The sequence below is a fragment of the Pipistrellus kuhlii genome, unplaced genomic scaffold, assembly GCF_014108245.1.
Source record: "Pipistrellus kuhlii isolate mPipKuh1 unplaced genomic scaffold, mPipKuh1.p scaffold_m20_p_2, whole genome shotgun sequence".
Classification (NCBI taxonomy): Eukaryota; Metazoa; Chordata; class Mammalia; order Chiroptera; family Vespertilionidae; genus Pipistrellus; species Pipistrellus kuhlii.
In genome coordinates, this window is record NW_023425515.1 from 96,435,497 (window position 1) to 96,451,201 (window position 15,705).

A 15,705-nucleotide genomic window follows, 5' to 3' on the forward strand; every position below is an offset into this window, starting at 1 on the left:
GAGAGGAATTGCCCTCCATGCCAATTGGCTGTGGAGACCCACTGTGTTTATAATGGAAGAACTCTGCACAGGAGATACAATTATAGTGCAGGACTTGTTTCAGTGCAGGATTGTTTCAGTGGGGCTTTGGTGCTCACTGAGTCTGCCTCTTAAATTTGTCAGTTATGAATGTGAGGAGTTGAAATCTGTGTCTCACACTGACCACTAAGTACACTGGCTTCTGAATCTCCAATGGGGTGCAGGTCAGCTATGGTCTGAGGTCACCCTGCAGGAGCTACAGCAAGACATATAGTCCTCTCCTCCCTGCTTGGAATTTGTAGATTATGGAGCTGTCTGAACCAGTTTGCAAGTTAGCAGCTATAGTGAAGGCCATTCATATGCAAAAGCTGCTGCTTGGAGCTTGGGTGGGTTTGTAGATTGTGAGGGACAGAGTCTCAGAGCATCACTAGGTTTTAGGGCATGGCAAACAGCAATGGCTGGCAGTGAGCCGTCCTGAGCCTTTGACTGTGTCCCTTCATCTTTAGCCCCATTGCAGCAAACAATTCTTCCTCTGCATAGCTCTGCAAGACAGCCACCCTCACTTTTCGACCCGATGGCAGACAGTCCAGCTTCTCCCCTTCGAAGTTTGGACTCTCATGTCTCCCCTTCCTGTTGAAGAAAGCAATGTCCACCGCCAACCGTGAGCTGATGCCAGCCTGTATGACGTGCACCCATACCTCAGTTTTTCAGTATTTATGCACTGAATGCGCCCTTATCCATCTGGTTGTAGAACTTCCACTCAGCCAGGCCTCCTTCGGTGATAGAAGTTTTGTCTTTTAGTTGTAGTTTTGACATTGTGGTGCATGGCCGCAGTTTAGGTGTGTTTACCTATGCCGACATCTTGGTTTCCCCAGTAGACCTTGATTATATGTTTAAAAGCTAATTTATAAAGTAATTTAAGTAGGTATATTTCATTAAAAAGCAAAGCAAATTTAGTAAATATTTACTTCTGATTCATAAGGCACAAACATTGACCCACCTCTAGCCTAATTAAGAATGAAGGCGCTATTGGCTTTTTGTCATTTTAAATTGTTTTCACATTCTGCCTTTAAAAATTTGACTTTATTTAGAAATTTGTTTTGTCCTCCTTAGAGGCAAAAGCTTTCATAACATTTATAAGTAAAAAGTAATTATTAATTTTTATTTGATAAAGCTTTTCATGCACTTTCAAATATATTAGATCGGTTCAATTAAAAATATTTCCTTTAAGAAGAGAGAATAACTTCTTGCATTACTCTGGGCCCTTGGAGCTCTTCAAGAATAATCTCTTGGTTGAAGCCTTAAAATTTTAACATGGAAAAAACCATGAATCAAGTATCTATATATGATTTAAAGATTATATTACTTTTAAAATTATATATATTTTATTGATTTTTTAAATACATTTTTATTGTTCATATTATTACAAATGTTCCTTTCCCCCCCTTCTCCATTGCTCTCCTCCACCAGGTTCCCACCCCACCCTCTGCCCTTTCCCCACCCCCCATTGTCCTCATCCATAGGTGCACAGTTTATGTTCAGTCTCTTCCCACATCCCCCTCTCCCCTTTTTCCCGAGAATCATCAGTTCACTCCCCTTCCATACCTCTGATTCTATTATTGTTCATCAGATTTTTTTTTAATTTCCTTGTTTTTTAGATTCACTTGTTGATAGTTACGTATTTGTTGTTCATAATTTTTATCTTTATTTATTTTCTCTTGCAAAAGAACCCCCTTCAGCAATTCATATAATTCTGGTTTGGTGGTGATGAACTCCTTTAGCTTTTTTTTTTTTTTTTTTTTTTTTTTTTTTTTTTTTTTTTTATTAGTGAAGCTCTTTATCTGGCCTTCAATTCTGAGTGATAGCTTTGCTGGGTAGATTATCTTTGGCTGTAGGTTCTTGCTATTCACCACCTTGAATATTTCTTGCCATTCCTGTCTGGCCTGCATGGTTTCTGTTGAGAAATCAGCTGACAATCGTATAGGTGCTCCTTTATAGGTAACTACCTGCTTTGCTCTTGCTGCTTTTAATATTCTCTCTTTGTCTTTTGCTCTTGGATTCCTTTTGTTTGGAGTTCTGTGCACTTCCTGGACTTGTAAGTCTAATTCTTTCACCAGGTAGGGGAAGTTTTCTGTCACTATTTCTTTCAGTATGTTTTTGATATCTTGCTCTCTCATCTTCTGGGACCCCCATAATTCTGATGTTGGTTCGCTTGAAGTTGTCCCAGAGGTTTCTTACATTATCTTCAATTTTCTGGATTCTCTTGCCTTCTAGCTTCTGCGGAGGAGTGTCTTATGGCTCTTTACATTCCAAATCTTTGACTTGTTCTTGCGATCTTCCATTCTGTTTTTAGGACTTTGTATAATATTTTTTATTTCAGACAATGTATTCTTTATTTCTTGTTGATCCCTTATCATTTCTTGTTGATTCCTTATTAATTCTAGTTGATCCCTTTTCATATCCTCATAGGTCTTATCGATCTTTTCTAGGAAATTCTTGAAAAACCTTATAAGCGTAGATTTGAACTCTATATCCAGTTGCTTTTTGTCCTCCATTTCTTTCCTTTGTGATCTATTTCGTTGCATTTTCACAGCTTCCCTGATGGGGCAGGATTTCAAGGTGGAGCCTGCAGTCTCAGTAATCCCCAGGGTCCTTCAGTACTCGCTGCAAGCACCTCTGAGAGAAAGGTGCCCTTGATTTTCGCCTGCTACCAAACAGTCTAGCCTCTCTCCCAATGAGCCTGGAACTGGGGTTCAGTTTAGTTGGAAGTGGTGTTGGAGGTGGCGTTCAGAGCAGTCTAGAGCTTTTGTCTCCTTCCCGCCAGGGCAATCCCGCAGCACAGCCAACCATCCCTTCTCTGCGTGCAATGTGCGCGCCTCTGGGACCTCCTTTTGCCGCTCCCCTGGAGTTCCGCCTTACAGCCCAGCTCCCTATGGATGAGCCTGGGTCCCAGAGGTATGGCCCAGAACTGGGGTTCAGAGCAGTCGGAACTGGGGCCCAGCACAGTTGGAGCTTTTATCTCCTTCCCGCTAGGGAACGCCAGCCAGGCACTCAGCCTCCCTCCTCTCCGGCTCTGTTCTCTCCGTGCATGCCGCCTATCTCCCTACCTTAGGCTTTTACAGCTCCTCCGCTCCTCCTTATGGTTTTCTCCTTGCTTCTCGTTGAAGAATTTCCAGTCAGTCGACTTTCCTGTAGTTCTGGGTAATGTCCATTTTATATTTTAGTTGTATTTTATTGAAATTGTTGTGTGCAGCTGCAACTAGGTGTTTACCTTTGCAGCCATCTTGGATTCTCCAAGATTATATTACTTTTTATATTTATCTTAAGATATCAATTGCATTTTTAAAAATATATTTTTATTGATTTTTTTTTTTACAGAGAGGAAGGGAGAGAGCTAGAGAGTTAGAAACATTGATTACAGAGAAACATCATCCAGCTGCCTCCTGCACACCCCATACCAGAGATGTGTTCACAACCTAGTCTGGAATCGAACCTGGGACCTTTCAGTCCACAGACTGACACTCTATCCACTGAGCCAAACCAGTTTTGGCAAGATATCAATTACATTTTAAACTGGTCTTTATATTCAAAATTTAGTTTGGAATCACAGAATTAATACTTCTTATTTAATTAAACCAATAAGCAACATATTTTGAATTTCTGATTATTAGAGAAACCACAATTTAAATTTCTATACTTCAGGCATTTAATTACCACAACTACAATTTCTTCCAATTTAATTTAAACTTTAAACTTTTAAAGCTGGCAAGTCAAATATTTAGCAGTTCTTTAGATTAATAACACATGTTTTTAAAAATATATTTAAAAAATGCAAGACATAATCAATCAATATAGATTCAATTCTGTCCTCTAGGTTTTTTCATATGGAAGCAAATTAAGATCATTGAACTAATTTTTATCATTTTACTAACAGGCCCAGCCTACCTACCCCCTTGACTTTTGAAAATGACCATAATTTTTCTGCCTGAGGAAACTGAGTGGCAAGCCTACAGGTATTCAAATGCAAAACTGTCCTTAAAGAATGGCTACTCACAGGAAACTGATTTACCTGTCTCTTGGGAAAGGTTGACCATCCCTTCCTCCATTAATAAAGGGTATAGCCAGTCTTTATCTGGGCTACTTGATCTCTATAATATACTATAGGAGGGGGGTCACCTCAGCCCAGCCTGCCCCCTCTCACATACTGGGAGCCCTCAGGGATGACCATGGGGAGTGGGCCAAACTTTAGTCTGGCCTCCCTTTGTGGGAGAGGACTGGGCTGATCAGAGAAAGGCACCAACCCCATCACCCTGCTGCTGCAGCCACTGCCAGTCACCACAGCCACCAAGGTGTTTTCATCAAAACGGACTCTGGTTCCTTTATCAAGAAAAAAATGACTACTTTCTTTAGGCATTTTCAAGATGTGTTTTTCATAGAACATTCCTTCCTTCCTTCCTTCCTTCCTTCCTTCCTTCCTTCCTTCCTTCCTTCCTTCCTTCCTTCCTTCCTTTTTCCTTCCTTCTTTCTTCCTTTCTTTCTTTCTATCCTCACTTGAGGATATTTCCATTGATTTGCCCTGGCCAGCAGGACAGCCATGTGGGAGCGAGGAGACACCTGGAAGGGAATGAGGGAGGACAGGAGACGCAGAGAAATGGAGGCAAGACAGGGTTCTTATCAAGCCTCAAATTTTATTTGTTGCAGCCGAAATATATGTACACAGGTTGTAGGGGGAAGTTGCCGCGGAGACATTCCAGGGCGGGGAGGGTTGTGTATCAGCAGGATGTATCTGCAAGGGAGGATACAGCAGAGATTCTCCGGGGCAGGGAGAGTTATCACAACAGGTGTGCCTTGCTCAATGGCCAGATATGCTGCTAGGCATTTAGATTGTTTCTAGTTAACTGCCACATGAGTTCTGGTAAGTCAGAAACCCAGTGTCTAAGATGGAGGTATCTTTTAAGATGTAGTATTAATTCTTTTTCAGCTCCCGACATTGATTTTTAAAGAATGTGGGAAGAGAAAGGGAAAGACAGAGAAAAACATCAAAGTGAGAGGAACACTTTGATTGGTTGCCTCCTGCATGAGCCCTGACCTGGGCCCCACCCAGGGATGACCCTGCAACCTAGGTACATGCTCTTGATCAGAATCTAACCCAGATGTTGTGGTTGGCAAACCTAAGCATTGTTATTTTTTTTCCCCACTGAGCCAAACTGCCTAGGGCAGGATATGACATTTCTTAGCCCTATAGCAGCACACTTTCCTTTTTTTCTCCAGGAGTGTGGTTGAAAAACTCTAGATCACCTTTTTGGCTTCTTATACCCAAGTTACTAAAAATATTACCAGTGGCATACAGGGAGCTTAGCCAATGAGCAGACAGAAAAGGTGTTTCCTCTGTAGTTCACACCTATCTACTCCAATCTCCGCGTCCACACCTGCCAAGGCCTAAAGCCTCCGGCTCTGGGCAGGGGACCCCCAGCAGGCTGTGATCACCAGGCTCTGCCCCCAGCCAAGGTCAGCAAGGGAAGGCAGAAAGCTTGGCTTCTTTCATTGCCAGGGAAACCCAAGCCTCCCTCCGTGCAGCCATCTTGGTTGGATTTATTTGCATATTTATTCTTGATTGGCTGGTGGGCATGGATTTGGGATGTAGTGAAGGCATGGTCAATTTGCATATTACTCTTTTATTAGATAGGATTTTTTTAAACAATTTTTGAGTTTCAAATGCAATTCCAATTACTTTAAGGCATTTACTTTGGATAAATTCTTTTGTAACACAATTCACTGATTTTCTTGAAGGTCTTAAAAGTTAGCCTTTTAACACCTCTCATTAGCATTTTTAAAACTACTCTTTATTATAAAAATGCAAATCCTGTTGCTGTAAATAGCTTGAATTTCTTTCCTTTTGGTCAAATCTGCCATTTTTCTTAAGAAAAAAACAGTCTTGGGTTTTTCATTTCTGTAGTCCTTGTAAAGAGTCAAGTCCAGTTCAAAACCTATCTAATATCTGAAATTGGATCTTGCACACATTTTGTCTTAAATTAGCTCTTCCCTTTAAAATTCACAGATATTCCAGACACATTTCAAAATTTTTAAGGCAAGAAAACTTTTTCATGGCCAGAAAGGAGATTTTAAATTAGCATACTGGGAAAGAGGCCTTCCATATTGGATTGCCACATGTCTCCCTTTCCCCACATCCTGCTTGCTTTGGGGGAAATTTTCAATAAGAGATCTGGCTGTGTAACTTTTTGTGCTTAATAGATAAAGACAGATCTTAAATTTTTTCTTTCTTTTTCGCTTTCCAAGATAATTATTAGCACCCAATTTGGCCAAATTTTACATTTCCCTGCAAGTTCTTCTATAATTTTTAAACAAAATAAGTAATCTCATTATTAGAGAGTGGATAGCCCTGCCTTCTCCTGCTACACCTTTGAATTTCCACCAGAGGCAGTTTCAGCAGCAGGGTTTCATTTCTTATTACAGATTTTAGATTCCAAATACAAATTAAGATTTTAATTTAAACAAGAAACCACATTCCTTAAGCATGCAAACCTAAAGTTTACTTTAAGGTGACCAGATTTTAACATTGGTAAAGTGGGACACCATTGACCTGGGTGGGGGGGAAAAGGGGCTTGATTAAAAATGTGGTCTATATGTTAATAGCATGAAAAGACATTAGTCCTCCTGCTAATGCTAATTTCTTTTTTTTTTGTTCCCATAATTTGTTTTCCAAAAAAATTCCTGTATTTTGGAGGAAGATGCAGCAGTATTTAAATATCTTTTACATTTCTGTGTCTCCAAGTACTTTAAAAATATCATTCTTCCAGCTGTGCAAAATAGAAAATTCACCATTACATTTCTCACATTTTACCATGTAATCACTTTTGGTTTTTTTAATAAAAGGAAATTCACTTCTTAGATTAGGGGTGTCGAACTCAATCAGAGAAGGGGCCAAAATCTAAAATCCAGCCTAAATCGCGGGCCGAATGGTTTACTGAACAGTCATAAACTGTCATTGTGATGGAAACGCAGCGGAGTGCAGTGATGACAGCGCGGTGCGGGCCACATTGCAAGGCCTGGCGGGACGGATTTGGCCCGCGGGCCTTGTGTTTGACACATGTCTTAGATCATCGTTGAAGTTGCATCCTCTTTTCTTACTCATTATGTTAAAAATCTAAAAAAAATGTTTAAATTATATTATAAATTATTATATACATGTTGCTCAAAAACACAGTAAGTACATAATTACATGAACAAGTTTTATTGTTAGTTTATAAATTAAATTAATTTGATTGTTATAAAGTAACTATATTTTAAAAATTATTTAAATGTTACTCCTATATTTCTTTCTAAATAATAACAATACTAACTTGTATTATTTTTCCTCTGAATTTGCTGTAACGTAAGTAGTAACTGTCACTTTCAAGGCTGGCTCTAGACTTTTTGCCACCACTATAAAATATAAATAATATGAGTACTGTCTACTAAATTCAAGAAAATTTTTATATTTATGAAATAAATAAATTACCTAAATTATCTGAATAGCTGATTTGTAATGACATCACTTGTTTAACTAGCTTATTAGCATGCAGTATGATGTGTATCGTCTGAGAGACAGTTATAAAATGTTTTCACTATTGCCAATCCCAAAAAATGCTATTGTTCATTAAGTCCAAACAATGGTGGTTGAATTCTAACAACTGATTAACAATGCGAACTTTAATAAGCAGTTCTCGATAATCAGTTCTCAACAATTAATTGTTATTATTAAAGTTTAACATTATAAAATTAACAAAAATAATATAAAACTCATATCCTGGCTAAATAGTCACATGGCCCCCATAAACCGTATATTCCTTTCTTGGTCTCCTGCCGTTCCCTAGATTGTCATTGTACATTCTTTCCAAAAATTGGGACTTTTTGAAAACGTCATGGGACACAAGACAAATTGTTAAAAATCGGGACTGTCCCGCCAAAATCAGGATGTCTGGTCACCTTAGTTTACTTTATAACCTAATTCTTTCCCATTAGCCTGGCTGAAAAAGACATTCCCACCCTAATTATAGATCAAAATTTCTGCAGCTGATCATAGGCTTTGTGTGAAGTGAATTTCCCTCACCTATACTGTGAATTCTTTCCCATCTTTTCAGTGTAACCATTCTCACCTTTTCAGTGAAATCTTCCTTTCTTCGCTCTAAGTGAAAGATCATCCCCTCCAGAAGTCCCACGTAGAAGGTGCCATATGCGAGTGTACCCAGCATATCCCATGTGGTTCAGGGTTCAGGTTCCACATGCAAATGAAAGAGACTAGAAAATATTATTAATTTGGGCCCAGGTGAAACTCTTCCTCTGGGTCAGCAGCGGAGAGGAGGGGGGGTGGGGGTGGGGGAAGAGCCCAGAGGACCGGGCTCGGACGCTGGCCCCAGTCTGGGGGTGCTGGGGCCCGCAGGTGACTCAGGAAAGAAAGGCGCTTGGCCCATCCAGGACCTTCTGTGAATGGTATTCTTCCCCAGGAGCCACCCTGTGGGTCCCCCTGGACCGACCCCAAACCTGGAGACCATGAGGAGGTGTTTCCTGTCCTTGCGGACAGAGACGGTCCTGGCCATGGTCCTCTGCACCTTCTCACTCCTCTTCCTCCTCCTCAGTCTGCACACAGCGCCGCCCAGCCCCTGCGGGAGCCTGGCAGGGCCGCCGGGCACCCCTGGGCCCGGGACCTGGCGCCCTCCGCCCTCCCCGCTCCGGCCCCCGCCCCCGCCCTGCAGGGCCACCGCCTAGATGGCCAAGCTGCCCATCCGGGACTTCCTGCTGCACCGGCACCGCCATGCCTTCCTGCTGCTGGAAATCAAGTCCTCGCCCGCCCAGCAACTACGAGCGCCGCGAGCGCAAGGTGCGGGGCGCCCCGCTGCGCCGCCTCTTCCTGGTGGGCACCGCCGCTGAGCCCAGGGAGGCCCGCAAGGTCAACCAGCTGCTGGCCATGGAGGCCCGGATCCACGGCGACATCCTGCAGTGGGACTTCCCCGTCTCCTTCTTCAACCTCATGCTCAAGCAGGTGCTCTTCCTCCAGTGGCAGGAGACCCGGTGCACCAACGCCAGCTTCCTCCTTAACGGGGACAACGACATCTTCACACACACGGACAACATGGTCTCCTACCTGCAGGGCCACGACCCCGACCGCCACCTCTTTGCGGGGCAACTGATCTGGAACGTTGGGCCCATCCGGGTCTCCTGGAGCAAGTATTACTTGCCCAAGGTGGTGACGCAGGAGGAGCGCTACCCGCCCTACTGCGGCGGGGGCGGCTTCCTGCTGTCCCGCTTCATGGCCCCCGCCCTATGCCGCGCTGTCCGCTCCCTGGACCTCTTCTCCATGGACGACGTCTTCCTGGGCATGTGCCTGCAGCACGTGGGCCTCCAGCCCGCCTCCCATAGCGGCATCCGCAGGGCCAGCATCTGGGCGCCCTCCAAGCGCCTGTCCTCCTTCGACCCCTGCTTCTACCAGGAGCTGCTGCTGGTGCACCGCTTCCTGCCCTACGAGATGCGGCTCATGTGGGACGCGCTGAGCCAGTCCAGCCTCACCTGCGGCCAGCGCACGCAGGTCTACTGAGATGTCAGGGCCCAGCCCCCGGGCTCCCATCCCCAACCCCCAAGAGGGGGTCCCATTTTCTTCCCAGGAAGAGACAGACCTTTGTCCTCCCAGGCTATAGGGAAGTGCCAGCGAGGGTTTGACCAGTGAATAGTTTTGTTTGTTTGCTTTTTTTATATATATCTATACATTTTTATTTATTTGGGGGAGAAACAGAGAAAAGGAGAGGGAGAGAGAGAGAAAAAAACATTGATTAGCTGGCTCCTGTGTGCCCCCACTGGGGATTGAGCCCGAAACCCAGCGTGTGCCCTGACCAGGAATCAAACTGAACATGGGACAGTGCTCAACTCACTAAGCCACCCTGGCCAGGGCTGATAGGTGAAGAAGTTTGTGGCAAATTCCTACACATCCTTCAAAACTCGCCCAGGACTGCTTAGACCAGCTTCATCGTCCTTCCTAGACTCTCACTGGAGGGACTGTCTCTTTCCATGGCAGCTAGTGGCAGAGGCACGTTGGCCAGGGTCCCAGCTGCTGCTGCTGCTGCTGCTGCTGCTGCTGCTGCTGCTTCCAGCCCGTTTGAGTCAAAATCCCACATCCCAGCCCCAATCTTGGTCATGGGCCGGCCCCTAAAGAGTGCCAGCCTCTCCTTGGTAGTGAGTCCGCAGTGGTTAATAGTGGGTGAGTTGGGCCATGGTTCACTGCCAATTGGGAATTGATTTCCAAGGTCATGTGCAGCTGAAGGGAGAAGCATTTTCCAGCTTGGACCCTCAGATGGTGGGAGGGGTCAGAGCGGCCACGAATGGGACTGCCCCCTCCCTGCCTGTGGAATTAAGTGCTCTGGTGGCAGAAATACTGGCCAGAGGAGAAAGGCTGCTGTCTGTCTCCGGCTAGGAAAACTCGGTCTGGGGTACCTGGCAGGCCCCAGGCCCCACACCTGGGATCCCCAAGAACTCCGGAAATAGTACTGGGACCAGAGGGGTCTTCCCTGGACCCAAGGCCACACAGACACTCACCCCAGTGCCCTGAGAAGGAGGAGGTTCAGATCCTGGAGTGGCCCTGAGCTCTTGGGACGCAGGACTGGCCCCCCAACCCAGAGTGTCTTTCTGATTAGGGAGGTCTAAGCGAACTTGTGAACCCCAATCCTGCTGGCCTTGACAAATGTCTGGGTCTTGGGCCTCACAGGTGTTGGTTGGGGGCGGGCACCTCAGGCAGCAGAGCAGATTGGGGAGTGGGTCCTCAGGGAATAAAATGTTTGGTGAAGAAAAAAAATATATTAATTTGGAAATATTGGGGGCCAGGCAGGAGCCCAACTCAAGGGGAAGGACTCCACCCTGCTCAGCCTTGCTATCCCTTGTATTCAGATTGTGGGATACACCCATAGCCCTTAGGCAGGCAATTCCAATAATAGCCAATCAGAGAGAATTTACATAAGACTAAAAGATGGAAGTTCCTTCAGCTCTCTTTGTCTCAACTAGACAGTGGATTTTGGCTCTGAAAGGTTAACCAGCCTACTGGATTCCTAGTCTGCATTTCTGTGCTAGTGAAGGTAATGGGTGGCTTACAGCAATACACTAATAATGAACTCACAGAAAAAGAAACTAAAAAAAAAAAAAATCCTATTTACCATCACACCAAAATAACTAAGATACCTAGGAGTAAACTTAACTAATGACATAAGAGAACTACAGGACATTGAAAAAAGAGATAGAAGACATGAATGAATGGAAGAATATACCATGTTTATGGATTTGAAGAATCAGCATCATTAAAATGTACATACTACCCAAAAGCAATGTACAGACTCAATGCAATCCCCATTAAAATACCAATAACATATTTGAAAAAACTAAAACAAACTCTCCAATAATTCATCTGGAATAAAATTAAATGAAAAGACCCTGAATAGACACAGCAATCCTGAGAAATGTTACGAAGCGAGTCCCCAAGAGATGGACCACCGGAGCCAATTTGATTAAGCATGCTAGAATTTATTACAGATTCGAATCTGGACTCAAACCATGGCTGACGCAGCAGCCAGTAAACACCCAGGTAAGAGCCCTGATGGAGGGGCAGTCCCTCCAGAGCGCTCACACAAAAACACAGACAAACACACACCTACCACGGCTAGTCAGGCTCTTCGGAATGGGGGTCCCTCATGGTCCTGGCTGGGGATTCCAGTCATGATCCCCAAGGACCACCAGGGAGCCGAGTCCGATGCAATAAACAAAAGAGCCATCTCCATGCTAGCATGGGCTATCTTCACTCATGCCGGCAGCATGGCGGAAGAGAGCAAATTTCGCCCAGTCCAGGGGTTTTACTCAGGTCGGTGATGTCACTGCCTCAGCTAACCCTGATTGGCCCCTCAGGACTAAATTCTAAAGACTGGGGACAGTCCGCAAGGTCCGTTCCCAGTCTCACCCTGCTTGACATTGGAATGTGGCCCTATCTTGCCCATAATACAAAAGCAGAACTAAAGGTTATCTATAGTTTATACCCCTAAAGCTACTGAGTCAGTGGGAGTCAATCTCCTGTAACTACCCTCAAAGTCAGCAAGGTTAAAATTCAAACAGCAGTTTTTACCCAAGTATGATTTCCACCATATTTCAAGAAAGAAGAAATAAGTTAGAGGGATTGCAATACCAGATATCAAGCTATATTACCAAGCCATGGTTCTTTTTTTTTTTTAAATCAATCTTTATTGTTCATATTATTACAAAAGTTCCTCATTTCTTCCCCCTTCCACCAGGTTCCCACCCCACCCTCCGCCCCCTCCCCACTCCCCATTGTCCTCATCCATAGGTGCACAGTTTATGTTCAGTCTCTTCCTCCCTCCCTTTCACCCCCAACCCCGCCCCCCCCCCCAGAACAGTCAGTCCACTCCCTTCCCATATCGCCAACTCTATTACAATGAACCGCTATTATTGTTCATCAGGTTTTTCAATATTTTTTTTAATTAATAAACTTTTACACTTCTAAGAATAAATTTTAAAATCTAATAATTTTAAACCTTGGTTTGTTTTTTTTTCCTGCCCTGGGAACTGAGAGCAAACTTGTTTACATGTAAACTTGCCCTTAGGCTATCAAAAGGTGTAGCCATTCAAGTGTAAATGGACACATTGTTTAAACACAGCTGCTGGTTGGAATTGGATTACCTGTTCCTGGTGGGAAGGGACCAAGCCATGGTTCATAAAACTGCCTGATACTGGCACAAGCAAACACATATAGACCAATGAAACAGAACAGAGAACCCAGAAATCCATCCAAGCCATTATGCTCCATTATTATTTGGAAAAGTACAAGAACATACAATGGAGTCATGAGAGTTTCTTCAATCAATGGTGCTGGGAAATTTGGTCAAATAAATACAAAAAGAGAAATTACATCCCAACACACAATACACAAAAAAAAACCTCAGAATGGCTAAATGTAAAATGGGAAACCATAAAAATATTAGAAGACTCCATAGGCAGCAAAATATCAGACATATGTCAGAGCATCTTCGCTGATAAAGTTTCTAGTGCAATGGAGGCTAAGGAGAAAATAAAGAAATGGGACTACAACAAAATTAGATCCAGAGACAGAAAAACATTGATCAGACCATCAAACCTCAGAGGGAAGGTAGGGGAGGGTGGGAGTAAGGGGGAGAGATCAACCTAAGGACTTGTATGCATGCATATACCGTATTTTTTGGACCATAAGACACACTTTTTTCCCCCCAGAAGTGGGGGGGAAAAGTCCCTGCGTCTTATGGTCCAAATATAGCCTACACATATACTTTAAAAAAAAAGTTTTTTTACTTGCCCGGCTCTATGTGGTCTCTGTGTGCTTGCCCGGCTCTAAAATGGTTCTAAATGCTGCTGTTTACTTTACAGGGTTGATTACATGTGTTTATGACTATGATGTTGGGTTTTAATGCACATAAATATTTTAGGACACTATTTGTTTTAGAATCTTTTTTTGTTCATTTCCCTTCTCTAAAAACTGGTGCGTCTTATGGTCCTGAGCGTCTTATGGTCCGAAAAATACGGTAAGCCTAACCAGTGGACACAGACAACAGGAGGGTGAAGGCATGAGTTAGGGGGATTGGGGGGTAATGGGGGAAGAAGGACACATATGTAACACATTAATCAATAAAGTAATTAAAAAAAACCTTAAAAGCTTCTGCAGAGCAAAAGAAACAATCAACAAAACAAAAAGAAACCCCAGTGCATGTGGGAACATATTTGCCTATTTTATCTCTGATAAGGGTTTAATCTCCAAAATTCACAGGGTACTCATACAACTTAACAAAAGGAAGATAAACAACCCAATTTAAAAAAAAGGCAAATGACCTAAATAGACACTTTTCCAAAGAGGAAATACAGAAGGCAGCAATACATGAAAACATGCTCTTCTGAGAGATGCAATCAAAACAATGAGATACCATCTCACACCTGTTAAGATGGCTATCGTCAACAAATCAATAAACAACAAGTGCTGGTGAGGGTGTGGAGAAAAAGGTACCCTTGTACACTGTTGGCAGAAATGCAGACTGGTACAGCCAATGTGGAAAACAGTATGGCATTTCCTCAAAAGAACAAAAAAAGGAACTGCCATTGGACCCAGTAAAACCACTTCTAGGAATATAACCCAAGAAATCAGAAACACCAATCAGAAAAGATATATGAACTTATATGTTCATAGCAGCACAATTTACCATAGCTAAGATTTGGAAACAGCCTAAGTGCCCATTAGCAGATGAATGGATTAAAAAACTGTGGTACATCTACACAATGGAATACTACACTGCTGTAAAAAGAAGAAATTCTTACCATTTGCAACAGCATGGATGGAAATGGAGAGCATTATGCTAAGTGAAATAAGCCAGTCAGAGAAAGATAAATATCATATGATATCATTCATTTGTGGAATATAATAAACAACATAAACTGATGAACAAAAACAGAGACAGAGAAGCATCAATCAGACCATCAAACCTCAGAGGGTAGGTAGGGGATGGTGAGGGTAAAAGGGGAGAGACCAACCACAGGACTTGTATACATGCATATAAGCATAATCAATGGAAACAGACACCAGAGGGTAGAGTATGAGTGGGGAGGGGGGATTTGAAGGGGCAATAAAGGGATAAGGAAACATATGTAATACCTTAATCAATAAAGAAAAAAAAATAAACATGATACATCACATACACAAACTGATAAATAAAAATCTCATAGTCATATCAATTGATGCAGAAAAAAGCATTTGACAAAATCCAACATCATTTCCTGTTAAAAACCCTCAGCAAAGTGGGAATAGAGAGGTCATTCCTCAACATAATAAAAGCCTTATATGACAAGCTTACAGCCAACATCATATTCAATGGGCAAAAAACTAAAACCATTTCCCCTAAGATAAGGAACAAAAAAGGTTGCCCTCTCTCACCACTCCTGTTTGACATAGTTCTGGAAGTGTTAGCTATAGCAATTAGCTAAGAAGAAGAAATAAAGGGCATCCAAATTGGAAAAGATGAAATAAAACTGTCATTATTCGCAGATGACAAGATATTGTACATAGAATACCCTAAAGACTCCATCAAAAATGATTAGACTTAATAATTGAATCTGGCAATGTAGCAGGATACAAACTTAATGCCCAGAAATTCATGGCTTTTTTTTTTAAATACTCCTATAATGAACTTACAGAATGATAAATTTAAAAACAATCCAATTTACCATTGCAACAACAATAAAAAAAAATTAAGATACTAGGAATAAACCTAACTAAGTAGGTAAAAGACCTGTACTCAGAAAATAATAGGACCTTGAAAAATGAGATAGAGGAAGATATAAAAAAAAAAAAAGGAAGAATATACTGTGTTCATGGATTGAAAGAATCAACATCATTAAAATATACATACCACCCAAAGCAATCTATAGATTCAATGCACTCCCCATTAAAATACCAATGGCATATTTCACATACCTAGAATGAACTCTCCAAAAATTCATCTGGAATAAAAATAGAAACCAAATAGCTGCAGTAATCCTGAGAAAGAAGAACAAAGCAGGTGGGATCACAATACCAGATATCAAGCTATACTATAAAGCCACCATTCTCAAAACTGCCTGGTACTG

General features: G+C 42.6%; 1 protein-coding gene across 1 annotated transcript; it reads left to right on the forward strand.

Moving 5' to 3' along the window:
- Positions 1 to 8,424: 8,424 nt before the first annotated feature.
- Positions 8,425 to 9,763, forward strand: LOC118722609 (N-acetyllactosaminide beta-1,3-N-acetylglucosaminyltransferase 3-like). The gene is given in 2 exon segments (XM_036444305.2): positions 8,425 to 8,862; positions 8,864 to 9,763. Coding segments are annotated over 2 exon segments (1,104 nt in total). The 5' UTR covers positions 8,425 to 8,505; the 3' UTR covers positions 9,611 to 9,763.
- The last annotated feature ends 5,942 nt before the right edge of the window (positions 9,764 to 15,705 follow it).